The sequence below is a fragment of the Tubulanus polymorphus genome, chromosome 4, assembly GCF_964204645.1.
Source record: "Tubulanus polymorphus chromosome 4, tnTubPoly1.2, whole genome shotgun sequence".
NCBI classification, from domain to species: domain Eukaryota; kingdom Metazoa; phylum Nemertea; class Palaeonemertea; order Tubulaniformes; family Tubulanidae; genus Tubulanus; species Tubulanus polymorphus.
In genome coordinates, this window is record NC_134028.1 from 7,309,217 (window position 1) to 7,324,457 (window position 15,241).

The 15,241-nt window shown below is 39.9% G+C and overlaps 1 protein-coding gene across 1 annotated transcript; it reads left to right on the forward strand.

Annotated features, from left to right (window-relative positions):
- Positions 1 to 370: 370 nt before the first annotated feature.
- LOC141904686 (ly-6/neurotoxin-like protein 1) lies at positions 371 to 14,944 on the forward strand. Its single transcript, XM_074793316.1, has 4 exons — positions 371 to 916; positions 12,985 to 13,115; positions 13,369 to 13,456; positions 14,571 to 14,944. The coding sequence occupies exons 1-4, from the start codon at positions 886 to 888 to the stop codon at positions 14,717 to 14,719; spliced, it is 399 nt and encodes a 132-aa protein (XP_074649417.1). The 5' UTR covers positions 371 to 885; the 3' UTR covers positions 14,720 to 14,944.
- The last annotated feature ends 297 nt before the right edge of the window (positions 14,945 to 15,241 follow it).

Genomic DNA, 15,241 nt, shown 5'->3' on the forward strand with positions numbered 1-15,241 from the left:
AAAATTAAGTCCGGAAATGTTTCCTTGAGCTGGTAGTTTATTCGACGTTTCGGATATAGACTAATAGTCATCTTCAGTCGAAACAAGCTCATGAAGGAAACATTATCGGACTTAATTTTTTCGTTATTATTGTGGGATTCGCTTTACATTTAGATTCTCTTTATATTTTTCGATGTTGTAAGCGCGGATCATTATAATAGCAAAAGATTTAATCGCTTCAACTAATTTGTTTCAAGCGCCCGTAAATATCACCAGGAAACTGTGCCGCACCACGATGTCGGCTGTTAATGTTTTACGGCGCACATTGATTATGTTTCGGAGAGTGTCAATCGCTTTAGCTTTGATTATTCGCACGCATCAGCTCACATCGTCTTGTGACTCGCTGCGAAAGCGAGTAATTCCGACGACAACTGCGAGCTGCCGAGAGAAGAAAGCGAAACGTTCGCGAAAAACTAGCAGGCATCCTCGACTCCGCCTGCCGCTCGCTCGCTCCTTACTCTCGCTAGCTGAGATCTCGTTCTGTCGCTAACGATATATACATATATATCTAACGCGCGAACGTTGACACGGAATAGCTATAAAGAAAAACAGGGTTTTTATATTTTTGACGAGCGCTTTATTGCCGTTACCGGTGTATAATGGGCTAAGGGGTCTCTTTTTGCGAAGAAGCGCGACATCATTTCATAAACGGCGGCATACGCGCACGTACATTTGTTCAGAGAGGCTGTGATTATCATGCACGTGGATGGCTTACAAACAGATTTAGCTGAGATTTGATGTGTAGAGTTTTCGTCCGTTTACTGCTTGATGATCGGCGTCTACAGTTGAAAGTTTTATATCGAACACCGCGCGCAATTAACTCCAAAACGAACTCGTAATATTACAATGTGGCTGACGTTGGCGATCTTTTTTGCGGGTGAGTTTTTGCTGTTTTATCAATATTGATTATTCGAAATGTTTAATATCTATTCATCCATTTTATCTAACTATCATGAATACGCATAATGAACTAACAAATTAGATTTTAACTACCGGGGTACATGTTTGTGGTTGTAATCAATATATATATATATATATATAGACTTCGCTCAAGTCAGATGTCTTGGGACCGTAAATATATGTCGACTTGACCGATATCCTCTGAGTTCGATGTTAAGTTTTTCTAAAATAGTGTCATAAGAATGTTTCCACAAAAATCCGAGTTGATCAAATCCGACTCGGGCGGAGTCCACTGTACATCGTTTTTCAGAAAGCAGTTACGAAATAACGAATCGTAGTTAAAAATACATATCAATAAGATTCATTAATGACTATCTATATTTCATTCGAATTTCCGGGGCTTCGTCGAATACGATTTATTATCGAATTAGCGGATTTAATGGGCAGACTGTTCATGATCAACGCACGATGATTCCTGGATAAAACGTTGTATCTATTTCAATTCAACCGTATTATGAAGAAAAATAAGATTTGTCAATTCAATATCGAATCCCTGAGCGTTGCTTACAGCTGGTAAGATTTTTTTATGCCGTAAATCCATTGAAATAATGAACCAATTGTGTACTTCGTCATCAATATTGGCATTCTGAAAATAACAATTCCCATCAGTAAATTTCGGCGTTCATTTTGTAATGAAGTATATTTCATGACTATTATTTTCTATTTAATGAATTTTCGTGCCTTTTTGATGGCGCTTTTTAAATTTTTAGTGGATGTGCCTACGTCATCAATATTGGGGTAGCCTGGTTAGACTGGTTGCTGGTCAATTCAATTCAATTGTCGATATATTCACATTCAAAATGATTGTATTCTGATCCTTAACAATATATCATATTATCCATGGTCGATGATAATAGGCAATATATTTCAACTGAAATAATCAAAATAAATCGCCGTGTAACTGGATCTTAGTATCAAAAACTTATTCTCTATAAACACAATACTAATAGGGACCTTCATTTCCGTAGCTAGAAATCCAAAGAGGAGAACATGAAATTTGATTATGTCTAGAACTGAACCCTTCGGTCGTTATATCTGCATCTAGATGTGCATGTATGTATCTACCGCTGAGATCCTGGCGAGAGAACTTTGTCGGTTATTAGGTAGAAAAAAAATCGCAATAGCCCATGGCTGGCGTGTGCTGGCATGTATTTCACCCACCCGATAATACTCGGCTTATGGAAGACACTACAATTCACTTAACGAGAACGCGCCGAGAGGGGGGACGAGGGAGAAGAGCTTCTTTCAAGGTGTGACACCCGTTGTTTTGATAAAAATGACATGGCGCGTGGTTATGACAGGCATTAGACACTAAGCCGCGTGTGCGTGGTTCCTGTGTATGAGTTTTCGTTTAGATCGGCGGAAATAATCGCCTCGTTCGATATATAGATATAGCGATTACAAGAAATTTGCTGTGTGACTGGACGCGACTCGAATTAAGTAAAACTAACACTTTTCAACACCGCACGTATTCGCGTAGTCTTAGAGACAGAAAGAGAGAAAATTGAAACTCGTCATATTTTAGTCGATGACTTAAATTTCTTTCAGACTATTCTAATGCATTTTTCAAATAAATTAATCATATGTTCTGATCAACGAAGAGCTTACTGCGGGTGTTTTATTGCCTTGATTATATAATAATATTCTGCTAAAGATACGATTACGCAACATTCTGAATACTAAACTGTTTAAAGCCGCTTAGTTTTTGTTTGTCTCAAATTTCACATACGTGACAATTTTACGAATAAACGTGCGCAAACAATATTATCCGATTTGCAGTTCGATATTTCCACTCCCTCTAGTCAGTAGATATTCATCTCAAAGCAATATCTAAATTATACGGAAAACTTTGCCAAAATTTCAAGAAGTTTCAATTGAAAAAAAATTTGTAAATTTGACCGATCATCCGACTATATCTGTAATTCGATTTTCGATTTCAAAATCGAACCCCCTGTTTCGCAACCAGCAGGTGTGGAGGGTGTGTCTGTAAGTGACACCAAATCAAATCAAATTGAATCAAACGAATCGGATAAATTCCGTATTATTATTCATCCTTCCAAATTCTTATATTCTTCGTGAGTTACGTGAACTCGGATTTCAAGATAAAGCATTCGGGACACTGCTATCCCAACACGTACGTAAGATCGTCAGAAAATGGTGACAGACGTTCACCGACGAGGCAGAGGCTTCCCGCAGGAAATTGGACAGACGTCCTTGTCAGTCGATACCCCGCTCAGATTTTACATCGGCCTTTTGACACGACTAATGGCGAATTAGCCGTTTTTCTGATACACTCCCTTCTGTGATCATTTATTATAGAACAGCTTGTTCCGCGAGCTTCTCTGACCGTCGCAATGGAAAGCAAGTCCCTTTGATCATTATACACAGTTCCACTCTTGTACTGTTCAGTTCTCTTCAACGAATCATTATAAAATCCATTGCTGTTGGTAGTAAGTTTCTACTACAAAAATGAGGACTTTAAGACTGATATGAATCTCAGTACTCTTTAAAGTTAACAAATGAAAACCCCACTGTTGATATCAAAGCGTTTATTGTCTGGCAGTTTCGAAGTTAACCGTAATGCATTACTATATCATTTTTGGTTTCTCTGACGATGAAGTTTAGATAGACTCCAAAACTGTCGGACTATAGACGCTTTAATATAAACTGTGGGTTTTAACTTGTTAACGAGAATGCATCCTCGCTTATCAGGGTTTGATTGCCGCCCGCCGAAGCTCACGCAAACATAAACCCCGGCAAGCGAGGATGACGACAGCAATTACTATGCTCTTCTACGAATAACGGCGCAATACGACTGTTGAAATTCGTCTCGTCTGCAAAAATTCACCATATTCGGTAATTGTAGAAGATGTTTTGCGCGAACTGAAGTGACCCCGTAATACCGTACCGGTAATAGCCAATGGTAATATTTTCACGTCGCCACGTCTGATTTAATCACGGTTAACGTGACGTATCTTCCGTTAATGCACTAACAAGCTGCCGTAAAATAACACCGTCGCTTCTTAACTAGAGCCGTTCGTCTTGAAAATGTCAACACCGGTCTAACGACGGTGATAGCGGCTTCTTGTACGCATCATATGCCAAAAAACATTACGTACGCAGCAATAGCGGACGCGTGGAATCCCGTATATACAGCGGATATAGTTTTTTTTCGGAGTGGCCCTTAATGATAACGCAGCCGCAATCTGCCAAACACGCGAGTCTGGGGGTCCTCCCAAAGAATATTTTGAGAAATCGAATGCATCTAGGTGAATTCTGAGCATTTTCCTGGAATAAAATATGCTCACCATTTCCCTATTTCCTACAAAAAAAAATCTTGGGGAGAAAATTTCCTGAACCGGCAAAGTAGTTATCGATATTCATGTATTTCTTTTAGGTTTATATGGATGGTACGATTACATTGAATCATTTTTATATGATTATGGCATTAACATAATAGCACGATTTCCCTCCAGTTTGCCTTTCGAAACGATTCACAAATCTTGATTAAGAAATATGAACAACGCAAATTTTGAAACTACATGTCTCATTTTTTCCACTGTGTTCACAGAAATAAGAAAAAATGTCTTCTTCGAAAAAGATCAAGTTAGCTATCAAATTGAATATCAAAACACTCAGCCAGAAAGGCTTGTACCAATTATCATTCATACTTGTAAGCTGAATTAGATTATGACCTTTTCTTCGTTCCCTCGTTATGCGCCGTCGTCGCCTGATCCAAAAACAAACTACGTGCGTATATCCGATAATTTTCAATCCCCCATAGCGTGTAACCATCATTGTATCGACAGGTTTTTTTTTCTATCGGGGGGTTTCGTCTTCGTTGCGCTTGTCGTGACGCGAAACAATGTCAATATTGCCCATAAATAAATAATACACTTCTATCGTGATGGACGAGGAGCTACACGGAATATTTCGGCACTTACTGAGAGTCGAGATATTAGTTGTCATCTCTCGGTTTTTTTCCACTCGGCGTGCCATCTCACCCGTAGGGATTCTACCCGATGTATCTTGGTAATTGTATCGGTATGCATGGAATATCTATCTTGCTTAGTTTACTTGCCTCTCTCCGGTAACTGAACTCGGTCAATATATGTTACCAATTCTATCTGCCTTCATAAGCGCGCAAGATTCGTCAAAGCCACTAGATGCGAGAGCTCCGACCGTCAAGGTTCCAACCTTCCTCCCCCAAAAGGGATTCGAAGCTGATAGCATCCAGGGCGAACTTCGATTATCAATGTTAGTCGAACTAAACGAAACCGAATGTCAGTTAGTCGGAACTATGATCCGGAAATGGTCGACCACGCGATTGAGCACGGTCACTGTAGTTCGGGGGCCCAGTTCCAAGATGGCCGACACTGTGGAATACGTGACCGAACTAACTAGTCGACTAACTGCGAAAACCGAAGTCCGCCCTGATTACGAAACCCTGCCACACTAGACCGAGCGCAGTTTAGACGATGTAACTACTAGCCAATAAGATATCCCATTTTATTTTAGCCCGGGTTTTCCCATTTATAGTACGTTCGTGAAATTTGCCTCAGCAATTATACGACGAACAATCTGATTGGAGCCGCAAGTTTTCGCGCGGTGAACCTGCGCATGTACCTGCGCACCGGGTCTAGTGTGGCAGGGTTTCGTGCAGCCAATGTGGCAGGGTTTCTTACTGTGCCTGAGTGGTAGCGATGCTATCAGGTCCGAATCCCTGCCGAGAGAGGTTAGTTTCAACGGATATTTGCGTCAACAAAATCGAAACTCCAAAGTCCTTACCCAAAGAATTGACACAGTAGTTATACGATATCTCTTTAAAAAGTTACCAAAGTTTGCAATTATGACGCGCGAAGATTATGACGCTCGAAGATTCCCAAGAGTATTTGGCCGGGAAGTCATTTAGGAAATAAGCCCTGAAATCCTGCTGGTTGGCCGTTCTTAAAGCAAATAGAATACGATACTGTGGCTTTTAAACGAGACGGCAGTGTAAACATTTTAGTCAATGTCGCCTCCCTGTAACGTTTAATGATAATAAATTACTGTTTTCCTGGTCGGTTTCTACCAATCTGAGGTTTTGTACGACCTGCAGCCATTACGGCGTGTCCGGATACAAAATTGGAAACGGGAATGAATGCGCCGACATCACGTGATTAACCGCCACAACTCTGCAGGCACCATGCAGGGACTGGTTTTACAGTTTTGTATTTACCTAAAATCAGCGTTTACCTCAATTGAAAACGAATTAAGTCGACCCTTTATAAGATAATACCAGTCTACCCGCCGATAAAACAACTATATCTGTACTTCGATTTCCGATTTCAAAATCAAATCCCCTGTTTCGCTCGCGGCAGGCGTGGTGGGTTTGTAAGGGACACCAAATCATTAAAGTCAAACGAAATTTACCAATCAAGATAACGGGGTCAATCCCTATTTTAAGAAAAAAATATGACATAATACCACCAGTCGATACATCTGGGCCCAGGAGAATAGCTTAACTGTTCGCAGGTCCTTCCTCTTTCGAACTACTTGCTATTCGTAGAGTGGTGTATTCGAACGTTTATATAAAAATTTAGAAGAAATTCGTTCTCATTCAGAGTCCTGGTAAAAAAAAATCGTTCACAGTTTGATTTATTTCAAGACCAGATTTAGCGATGTGGTCGTGTCTGAAAGTAGTCTATGAATAAAAGCCATGAGGTGATGAGTTTCGTTTGACTATCGCTCCGGTGCGATCTACAACAAAGGGGAGATTTCACAAAAATGACATCTTCTGTTGGGGAAAAAGTACAAACTAGATTTTCTAACCGCGGTCTTGACTCCGAAGCTGCGAGTTCACTTCAGTTATCATTAGGCTCAAGAACTTTTACTCGGTATATCTCCTCGGGCGGGCACAGGAAAACCCTGTTAGCCTAGCCGTACGAAACTGTGGTTAATGTGCTGGTTAGTCTAACAACAGTTAGCACTACCAGAGTTTTCCTGCGCACACCCCTGGTGCTTTAATGGTTAATCACTACGAACGGTCTTGTTAGGATCGCCTGTGTTCTAAACTCGATTCTTATTCATACCTTTATCCAAAATAAGCTATTTGTTGTATTTCTGGTGCGGACAAATTGGTTTGTTTCAAGGACGAGACCTATACTCCTGGCTACGCCTTTAGAAAAAAATACTAAGAATTATTCTCAATCGGTATAGTAATGTCATGAACATATCTGACCACCAATTTGGTTTAAACAGGACCACTTTACCGAGCTCTTCACCGAAGTATTAGATACAACATGTTGGAAGGTAGTGTACGGCCTCAGTTCGCTTCTCTGATGCAACAAAAGCATTTGATCAAGTTAATCATACCACCCTATTTTCTAAAATGATCCGTAAAGATTAATATCCTCTTTGCATTGTACAACTTTTGACTTTTGGTACAATACTCATGATCTTAGGATAGAGTGGAACACATACTTACCGTCGATTTCTTTTAATACAAGCAATGGAGTTCGGCAGGGTGGCTGTGGTAGTTTCTGTCTTATTCATTCAATGTCTATTTAATGACTTATTTTGAACGAACGAACGAACGAACCATCCATAATGTAGTTCACTTAAGTTCGCAAAAGTAGCATCGCTGAATAGATCCCCAGGCGTCATTTGGAGAGTTCATGCACTTCAAGACGCGAGTAAAAAGGTGTTTCTTAGAAGCTGAAATATTCTAAATTATCTCGAGGAAAAAAGAAAGCTAGCAATAAACCGACAAATGAACTTCGACGTATTATCAGAGTAACCAATGGCAACATTGGGATCTTGTGATTATCAACATCTCGCAGGAGATGCACCTGCAATTAGCATCTTAAATAAGTTGTAATTGGCGAAGAGTCAAATACAAAAGAAAGCTATTCTGGAGAGACCTTTTGGGACGTTGATCTTAGTAGAATTAAATACACAGCACTCACAGATGAGAGCCTTCACTGAGTCGTAGACAATTACATTCTTTCCTTGATGACAGATCTCATAAGAAATTGTGAAACCTTAGTGCAGCATTATGGAAAACAGCCATGCTGTTCATTGAAATGGAGGTCATCTGACTTGACAGTCTTTACGAGTTCAATTGCTCTGGAGATTTACTCACTCGACTGTAAAACCCCTACTAAGTGTCTTTTAATGCCAACGATATGAATTTTCATGGTACTTTGCTGTCAACTTGCATGTACGTACGTCTGAATCAACAAATTGATGATAATATACCAGTGCAAAGCAAATACAGCAAGCAAAGCGTTGTAATTTTCTAACCGTATTAGTAACAGCCCGAAGATATTTCATCAGCACAATGAAGTCATAGAAGCGTTGTGTGTTTACCCGCAGAACGTTGTTCGAATTATTCACACAGCCACCTTCCAGCCAACCTCCGTAGTCGATTCTATACGTATTCACTCACGGAGATAGCTTTCAAGTGCCGGCTGAAAAACCTGACAAAATTCTCAATTCAGTTTCACCACGCATCGGAATGGTTGATTCCGAGATAACAATTACTTGGTAGGTTTGTTGTTCGGAAATTTCAAAGATTCTCAATGGACACATTGCCAAAATCTGGTTCAAAACTGTCTGTGGACCAGGTTAACAGCTGTGCGTTATTTTTTACACGCATCTTTGTCAGTTTGATATATGAGAGGTTTATGTGCTTGCGGACCCAATGTCCTATATTTCTGCTGTGGGTAAAAAGGACGGCAGTAAACATATGCAACTGGATGCTTATCGGTCGACTGCTTGGTCACCGACTTCAAAATCAGATAAACCGTTACTCGGCCGCGACCGACATGTTGAAAAATCATTCAGGGTAATTGTGGATATCTGATAAACTACAAATCGGATTAACGTAGCCTTTGATCAGCAGCTGGTGGTCCCGCGCGGGCTGTTTCACCTCACCCGACGTCAAACTCACAACCATAATGATTATTTTCAACAGCGAGGGATTAATGTTACATCGAGATGAATCGAGGATTCACTGCAACTCCGGCGGAAATCCCCGCTGCTGCTTAATCCGGTTGTCAGTGGGCTAATCTACCCGCAAGTGACCGAAATGATTCACCATTAATCACACTAATCTCCCTCATTACGCAAATTGATCTTCGAATATCCAGATTTTCAAATATCCAGAAATTCAGTTTCACGACCCTGGAGTGATTAGAAATTAACTGCTGGTTAAAGGGTGAGGACGTTTTTGTAATTCTGGGTTTTTCAACAGATGTTGTTAGGGGTGGAACTATGGCCTGATTCTGGGAGGTGTTTGCACCCCAAAATAGGGCATATCATATAATCAAAAGGTCATCCTGAAAGAAAGCTCATTAACTCATTTTTGCAAATACGGAGAACAAGCTTATGAATTTTGAATCTTAGTTATCACTTGGATATTTTTGATTTTCCTCTAAAATGCCAGGGCAAATTGACATTTTAGGAGGGGGTGTGCACCCTCTACGCCGTACCCTTGGATCCACCCCTGGTTGTCTGGTACATTGAAACGACGCCGTCTTAACTCTGGTGATCATCTTTAATTGTACCCCGTTTTACACGAAATGCCGAAAATGAAGTTTATACTCCTTTTCGTCAAATTAAACTTCGAAAGTCGCCATAGATATTGACGTTACGCTGCACGGGTGATGGCGATGATGTTCTTTCGCTTGTAATGTCGTCGAGTGTATGGAGCAGTTCTATTATCTACTGATCTCGGAGTCGAAGCTAATTACAGAACATCAGTGACCAAGACTACCAGCTTCTTCTTCATGTACAGTCAATATAAGACTGAATCAGAGGCTGTTGACCAATTCACATCGACTACATTGACACTAAATTGGCACCGGTACATTACATTCTATTCATTTGTCTTTCGATCGAGAATTTTCTTTTCACGATGCAGTTTTACAGAAAAAAATGACCTCTCATCCTACGACATCCGCCAAATTGCCTTAGTTGGATCTTTTTCCAGCCATGGGTTCTGGACGAGTCAATAGATCTACTAACTATTAGGCAATTCTAATGATGCCGTAGAGGATTAAGGAGGCGGCTATTCGTGAGTTACAAAACTGAATCGTCATATCTTTCTAGTTAGTATCCAAAACGTCGGAGTAAGATATACTCCAAGCTAGACTGTGAGAAAGGGCTTGCAGGTTTTGCAGCCATGTGCTTTTTCGGCATGACCAGGTCATATTGGTTGGCAAACGTAATAAGTGATTTAAACATGACAGACCCTCAAAGTTCGTGAATCCCTGATTATTTTTACTAGTTATGTATGGCAGGTCTCCAGCACTGGTTGACAAGCAAACTACGACCTCTACATAAACACCTCGGCATAAAACTGCCTCAATCGGCAAACAGTCTTTGCCCTAAATTCGGACCAAAATGTCAAATTCAGATCAAAGCCTCGGCGACGAATACGATGGTAGGCCTATAATTGAATCAAGCCTCACATCGCAAATCTTCACAGCTTCAAGATGTTTAATTCAGAAATCTTCCTTCAGATGACAAAAAAGCAGCATGGATATTAAGGGTCACTATAGTATTCAGGGTATATACGTATGGAAGATACAAAGCGACTAGACGTGATGTAGATTAAATTGCCATTCGCTTTTATTGGTGTATTATCTTCCTGTTCTCTAGAGGGCTGATAACGACGTGCTCATACGAATACGAAATCAGCTTTGAAAAATTCGTCCTCTCGCACCCACAGGAGACCTGCCACGTATGATTTCATCTTTAAGCCGACAAATGAGAGTCGACATCTAATCCCATCTAATACCGCAGCCCGGTCGAGCGACGACCGCGATTTAGATCTAAGACCTCTCCGAATTGCTAGTCAGACAAAGATATCTTGTCACTTTAATCAGTTCAAACCAATTTTTGAATTAGGACCAACATTGCCGACGAAGAAAACATTGACAGCTTTAAATGCCTCCAGGGAGGAGTAGACTGCGTCCTACCTCCTTCCAACAAGCTATTGAGTTGCCCACGTTGAAATCTTGTTGACTACATTCAAAACCATTTCTACTAATCGTGAATTTTTTTCCCGTGTCAAAGACAAGGTTAAAGAAACTAATATATTATCTGAGATTCTTACTGTAACTGGATATATTTAGCATATCAATCGAGTCCAAAGCTTATTCATTGACTTTGATGTGCTGTGCTTTATGTTGGGTGCCGATTTTAGTTACTTTTTAACTTTTGACATGATTTGCTGATCCGCCTGCAGACGATAGTTTCACAGTCGATTAATTTCAATGCCATGTTTCGCAGGCAATCAAGACGTTTAACGGTAATTTCCTCGAGTTATCCCTTACATTATCCGTTTGTTGGGGGCTAATCCTGTAAAATATCTCCTTTTAATGGTATTTTCCAATAGCATATATTTTCATCGGTATAAAAATCTCGCATATGCTTTTGCAGTTCACTATCTTATGAAATTTCCATAGCTGTCAGGATTGGGATGATTCATCGGCCGAGTTAATGTGACTAAATTTACATATTACCGCACAGTCCATTAATCATATACAATTCGATCCCACGATCGAAACAAAAACTAAATCGTCCACTTATTTAAATGTCATTTAAAACGGCTCGGCAAAATTACCTATTTAATGAAGACGCAGCTGTAGTGAGCGAAAAGTCTCAAGTTGTCGCGAGTTGCTCATGAATTTTCATTTCTTAATCTTTGCAGAATTGCAACAGAAGCGAAATGAATCTTCTCTAGGTCAGAACTAGAAATTGTTATAAACTGTAACTTTTTGATACATCACTACATGAACCGCACTAATCCTTTTTCATATACATTTTTGACGCCGTAAAAACCGTTACAATGATGTTTATATTTACCGCGTTATTTAAGGAGTTCTGCGTCAGTCGATGTGCACTACGTCATCAATATTGGCGTTTTAAAATGATGTTACAATTGTGAATTTTGGCGTTCATTTTGAAATCAAATATATTTTATAACTCTCATTTCATTTTTGATCAATTTTAATAATCATTTTGAGAGGATGTGCACTACGTCATCAATATATCGGAGCCGGTCAATTCAATTGAATTATCGATATTCAAATCAAAAATAACTTTATTGATCCTTGATGTTATATAATTTATATCATATCTTTTATTGTCGACAATATTAAGCGATCTCGATATATGTGTTATTTTTTCAAGGCATCAATAGTCTTTTAAGTTAAAGTTTTCTTGTTTGATATATACATATACTTTATCCTTCACGTCTCCTTCTCGCCGTATAGAGACGGGCTATAATTCTAGCCCTGGGGGTCCGGTTTCATGAAGCTAATCAGCATTAATTTCAACCGTTGAATGAGCAGGTTGTTATTAGCAACTAACCATAATATTGTTTTGCGCGGCCCCCGGTCCCTGAAGCAACATTATAAATTTGATAATTATTTTCAAGGTTTATATCGCAAAGTTCGCTACTCGATAATGGCTCGGCTTATTTTATATTAGGGAATTTATTCATTTATAATCGACGGATTATTTTTCTATTTGATTTGATTTTCGTGTCCCATATAGAACCCACCACACCTGCCGGGATCGAAAAAGTAGGTTTGATTTTAAATTCCAAGTACAGGTAGCTGCGTGATCGGCGTGGAAATTTCGATTCCGGTTCGTTTGAACCAAACTTCCAACCATTCGTATAGCTAGTCGTAACTAATAACCGTACGCACTATAGTTCGGTCTTAAAGCATTTCGCAATGTCGGCCATCTTGACACAGGTACGAACTACAGTGACCGCGCTCAATCCCGTGGTCGACCATTTCCAGACTATCTCTGACTAAATGAATTTGGGTTCACAAATAGTCGACTTACTCCGATATCGAAGTTTAGACCGGCTGAACCAGCATTACTGGTTGGGGTTGATTTTGTCGGCTACCTATATCACTTTATTCTATCTTTCACTATAATATCATTCCAAGTTTCATTAATCACGTCGCTGCTTTTTCTTGCCAGCTATATTGGGAACTAGTATAGCACTGCAGTGTCATACGTGTGGTCCGCCGACAGTATCAGTAAAACAGTGCCAATATGATTTCAAATCATACCAACCTCAAAACTGTACCAACGATCAACCTTATTGCATGGTAAGTGCCCCAAGAGTGAAACATAATAAAAAAACTGAATTTGGAACTAAAAATGCGGAACTTGGATTTAAAACTTTTCTACTTTTGGGATGAAAATTACGAAAAAATGGCGCGACTTTTTCACGATACTAGCACGCACCTATGGGAATTTACCGTCTGAATTCGCACTTTTCGGCAACTTTTCACGAAATTCATCCATCGTGTTAAAAAAGTACCGCATTAAATGCACCATTACCTACGCTATGATTTACAGGTTGAACGCTGGAACATAAACGGGAAAGTTCAGAAATTCATCCGACGCTGTGAGAAAATGTGCAAACCAATGAGAAAAGGTGGAGAAGGTGAGTACGGCGAACCAATTTATATCAATTTATGAAGACCACTGCGTTCCGTAATGGAACTCCGAGTGAGAGGAAATTTCATCATTTCGCCATAAAAAATATGACGAAATACTATTGGTTTCAGCTTCGATACAATTGCAGCTACCGCTGACCATAATAAGCGCAGCCACGTAGAGCGGCGACGATCAAAAGAACTGTAGATTGGCTTGGCGTATAGCCGAAGTCGGGTCGGCGATCGGCAGTTTTTAGACGATCCATATAGCCAGATAGCCCGTTTTGCCTTAGTGCTACCATAGAACCGCGATCACGCGGAGTCGATGTGGCCCGGTCCTAATTGTCATGGATCAGGCCCTAGTCAAATTTGGCCCGTACCTAATTAGAGAGCGCGTTCACACTTCAACCACTCACTCGATACTAAACAATGCTCAAACAAAGTGAAGAAGTGAAGTGAGTCACTTCAGAACCAGTTGCAATTCACACGCAATAATTTGACCCGTACCGAAATTTGGCTCGGGCCTGGTTCAACGTTTTTGGTCAAGCTAAATCGGCACGGGCCCATTTAGCATCCGTGTGAACAGTGTTGTTCCGGGCCAAAAATGCTCGTGCGATTGCGGCTACGGACTTGGTTTTGAGTTTCTCGATCTCTGAAATATCATATCAACTTTAGAAAAGTTTTCAAGAAATCATTTGGAAAATTCTAAAATGCAGATCGTTTATTCCCGTCGATTAAGCGTGCAAAAATTTCGAAGTATTCATGGAAGCGCATCTCTGAATGAATTTCTAAATTTGGCTGGTGTGAAAAGAGCATGATTGGTTTCGAGAGGCGTTTTAGTTTAATATACAAAAAGCCCAGCTGGCGAGTTCCCATATAGATATCCCTGAATAAATAGACAAAACTATAATCTGTGTTTTATATCTTCCGGAGATAAACCTTCATGACATAAAACATAATGACATCAGAATTAATTTCTGCTTTTTTTTCTCTGGGAACTGATATAATGGTGTGCATTATTCCTTTTGGCACAAGCGCTGTAGCTTTTGGGGAATGGTCACTAGTGCGCTAGCATCTCCCTCCCTGGAACTATTAAAATTCCTATTTTTTGTCCATTTTCAGAGAGATTCGGAGAACACCGTAGCTGCTGCCAAACGGATTTATGCAACACGGACAATTCAGCTCCTAAAGTAGTGACAATTCCGTCGGAAATGATATCACTTCTGAGCATTTGCGCCATTCCAGCGTTTTTAGCCAAACTCTGGTATTAAAAACAAGATAATTTGTATACGTTTATACATCGCCAGATCCAGACTGGAAATGCTCGATATTCTGACGTAATGCGAAGCCAGCCATCGGTGAAAATTTCATTTAGTTCATCAACTCTTTTTATGTCGTAATTGAATACCTATTAAATGGAGACTATCGATCTGCCAACCGATTCTATCGTTTGCTATGCCTGTTGTAATTACCGCTTGTATGAATGATTTCTAAAATAAATGGATTTTTTATTTGACGCATTTATCGCACAACTGTGCGCACAACTGTAAAAAAGGTGTGACCTGAGGCCTTATATTGCATATTTCTTCATAATCACGCGGTGGGGAGTTAGAAATTTTGATGAGTTCTTACCGATGAAAAGTATATTTACGATGATGATTGTGTAGGACATAATGCCTGATTGAAATTAAATTAATAATCAGATAATAAACTAAATTTTCTCTACAAATACTCAAGGCCGTACAAAGCGGTGGCAGGGGAAAATTCAAATGCTAGGTGCAGGCCTGATATGC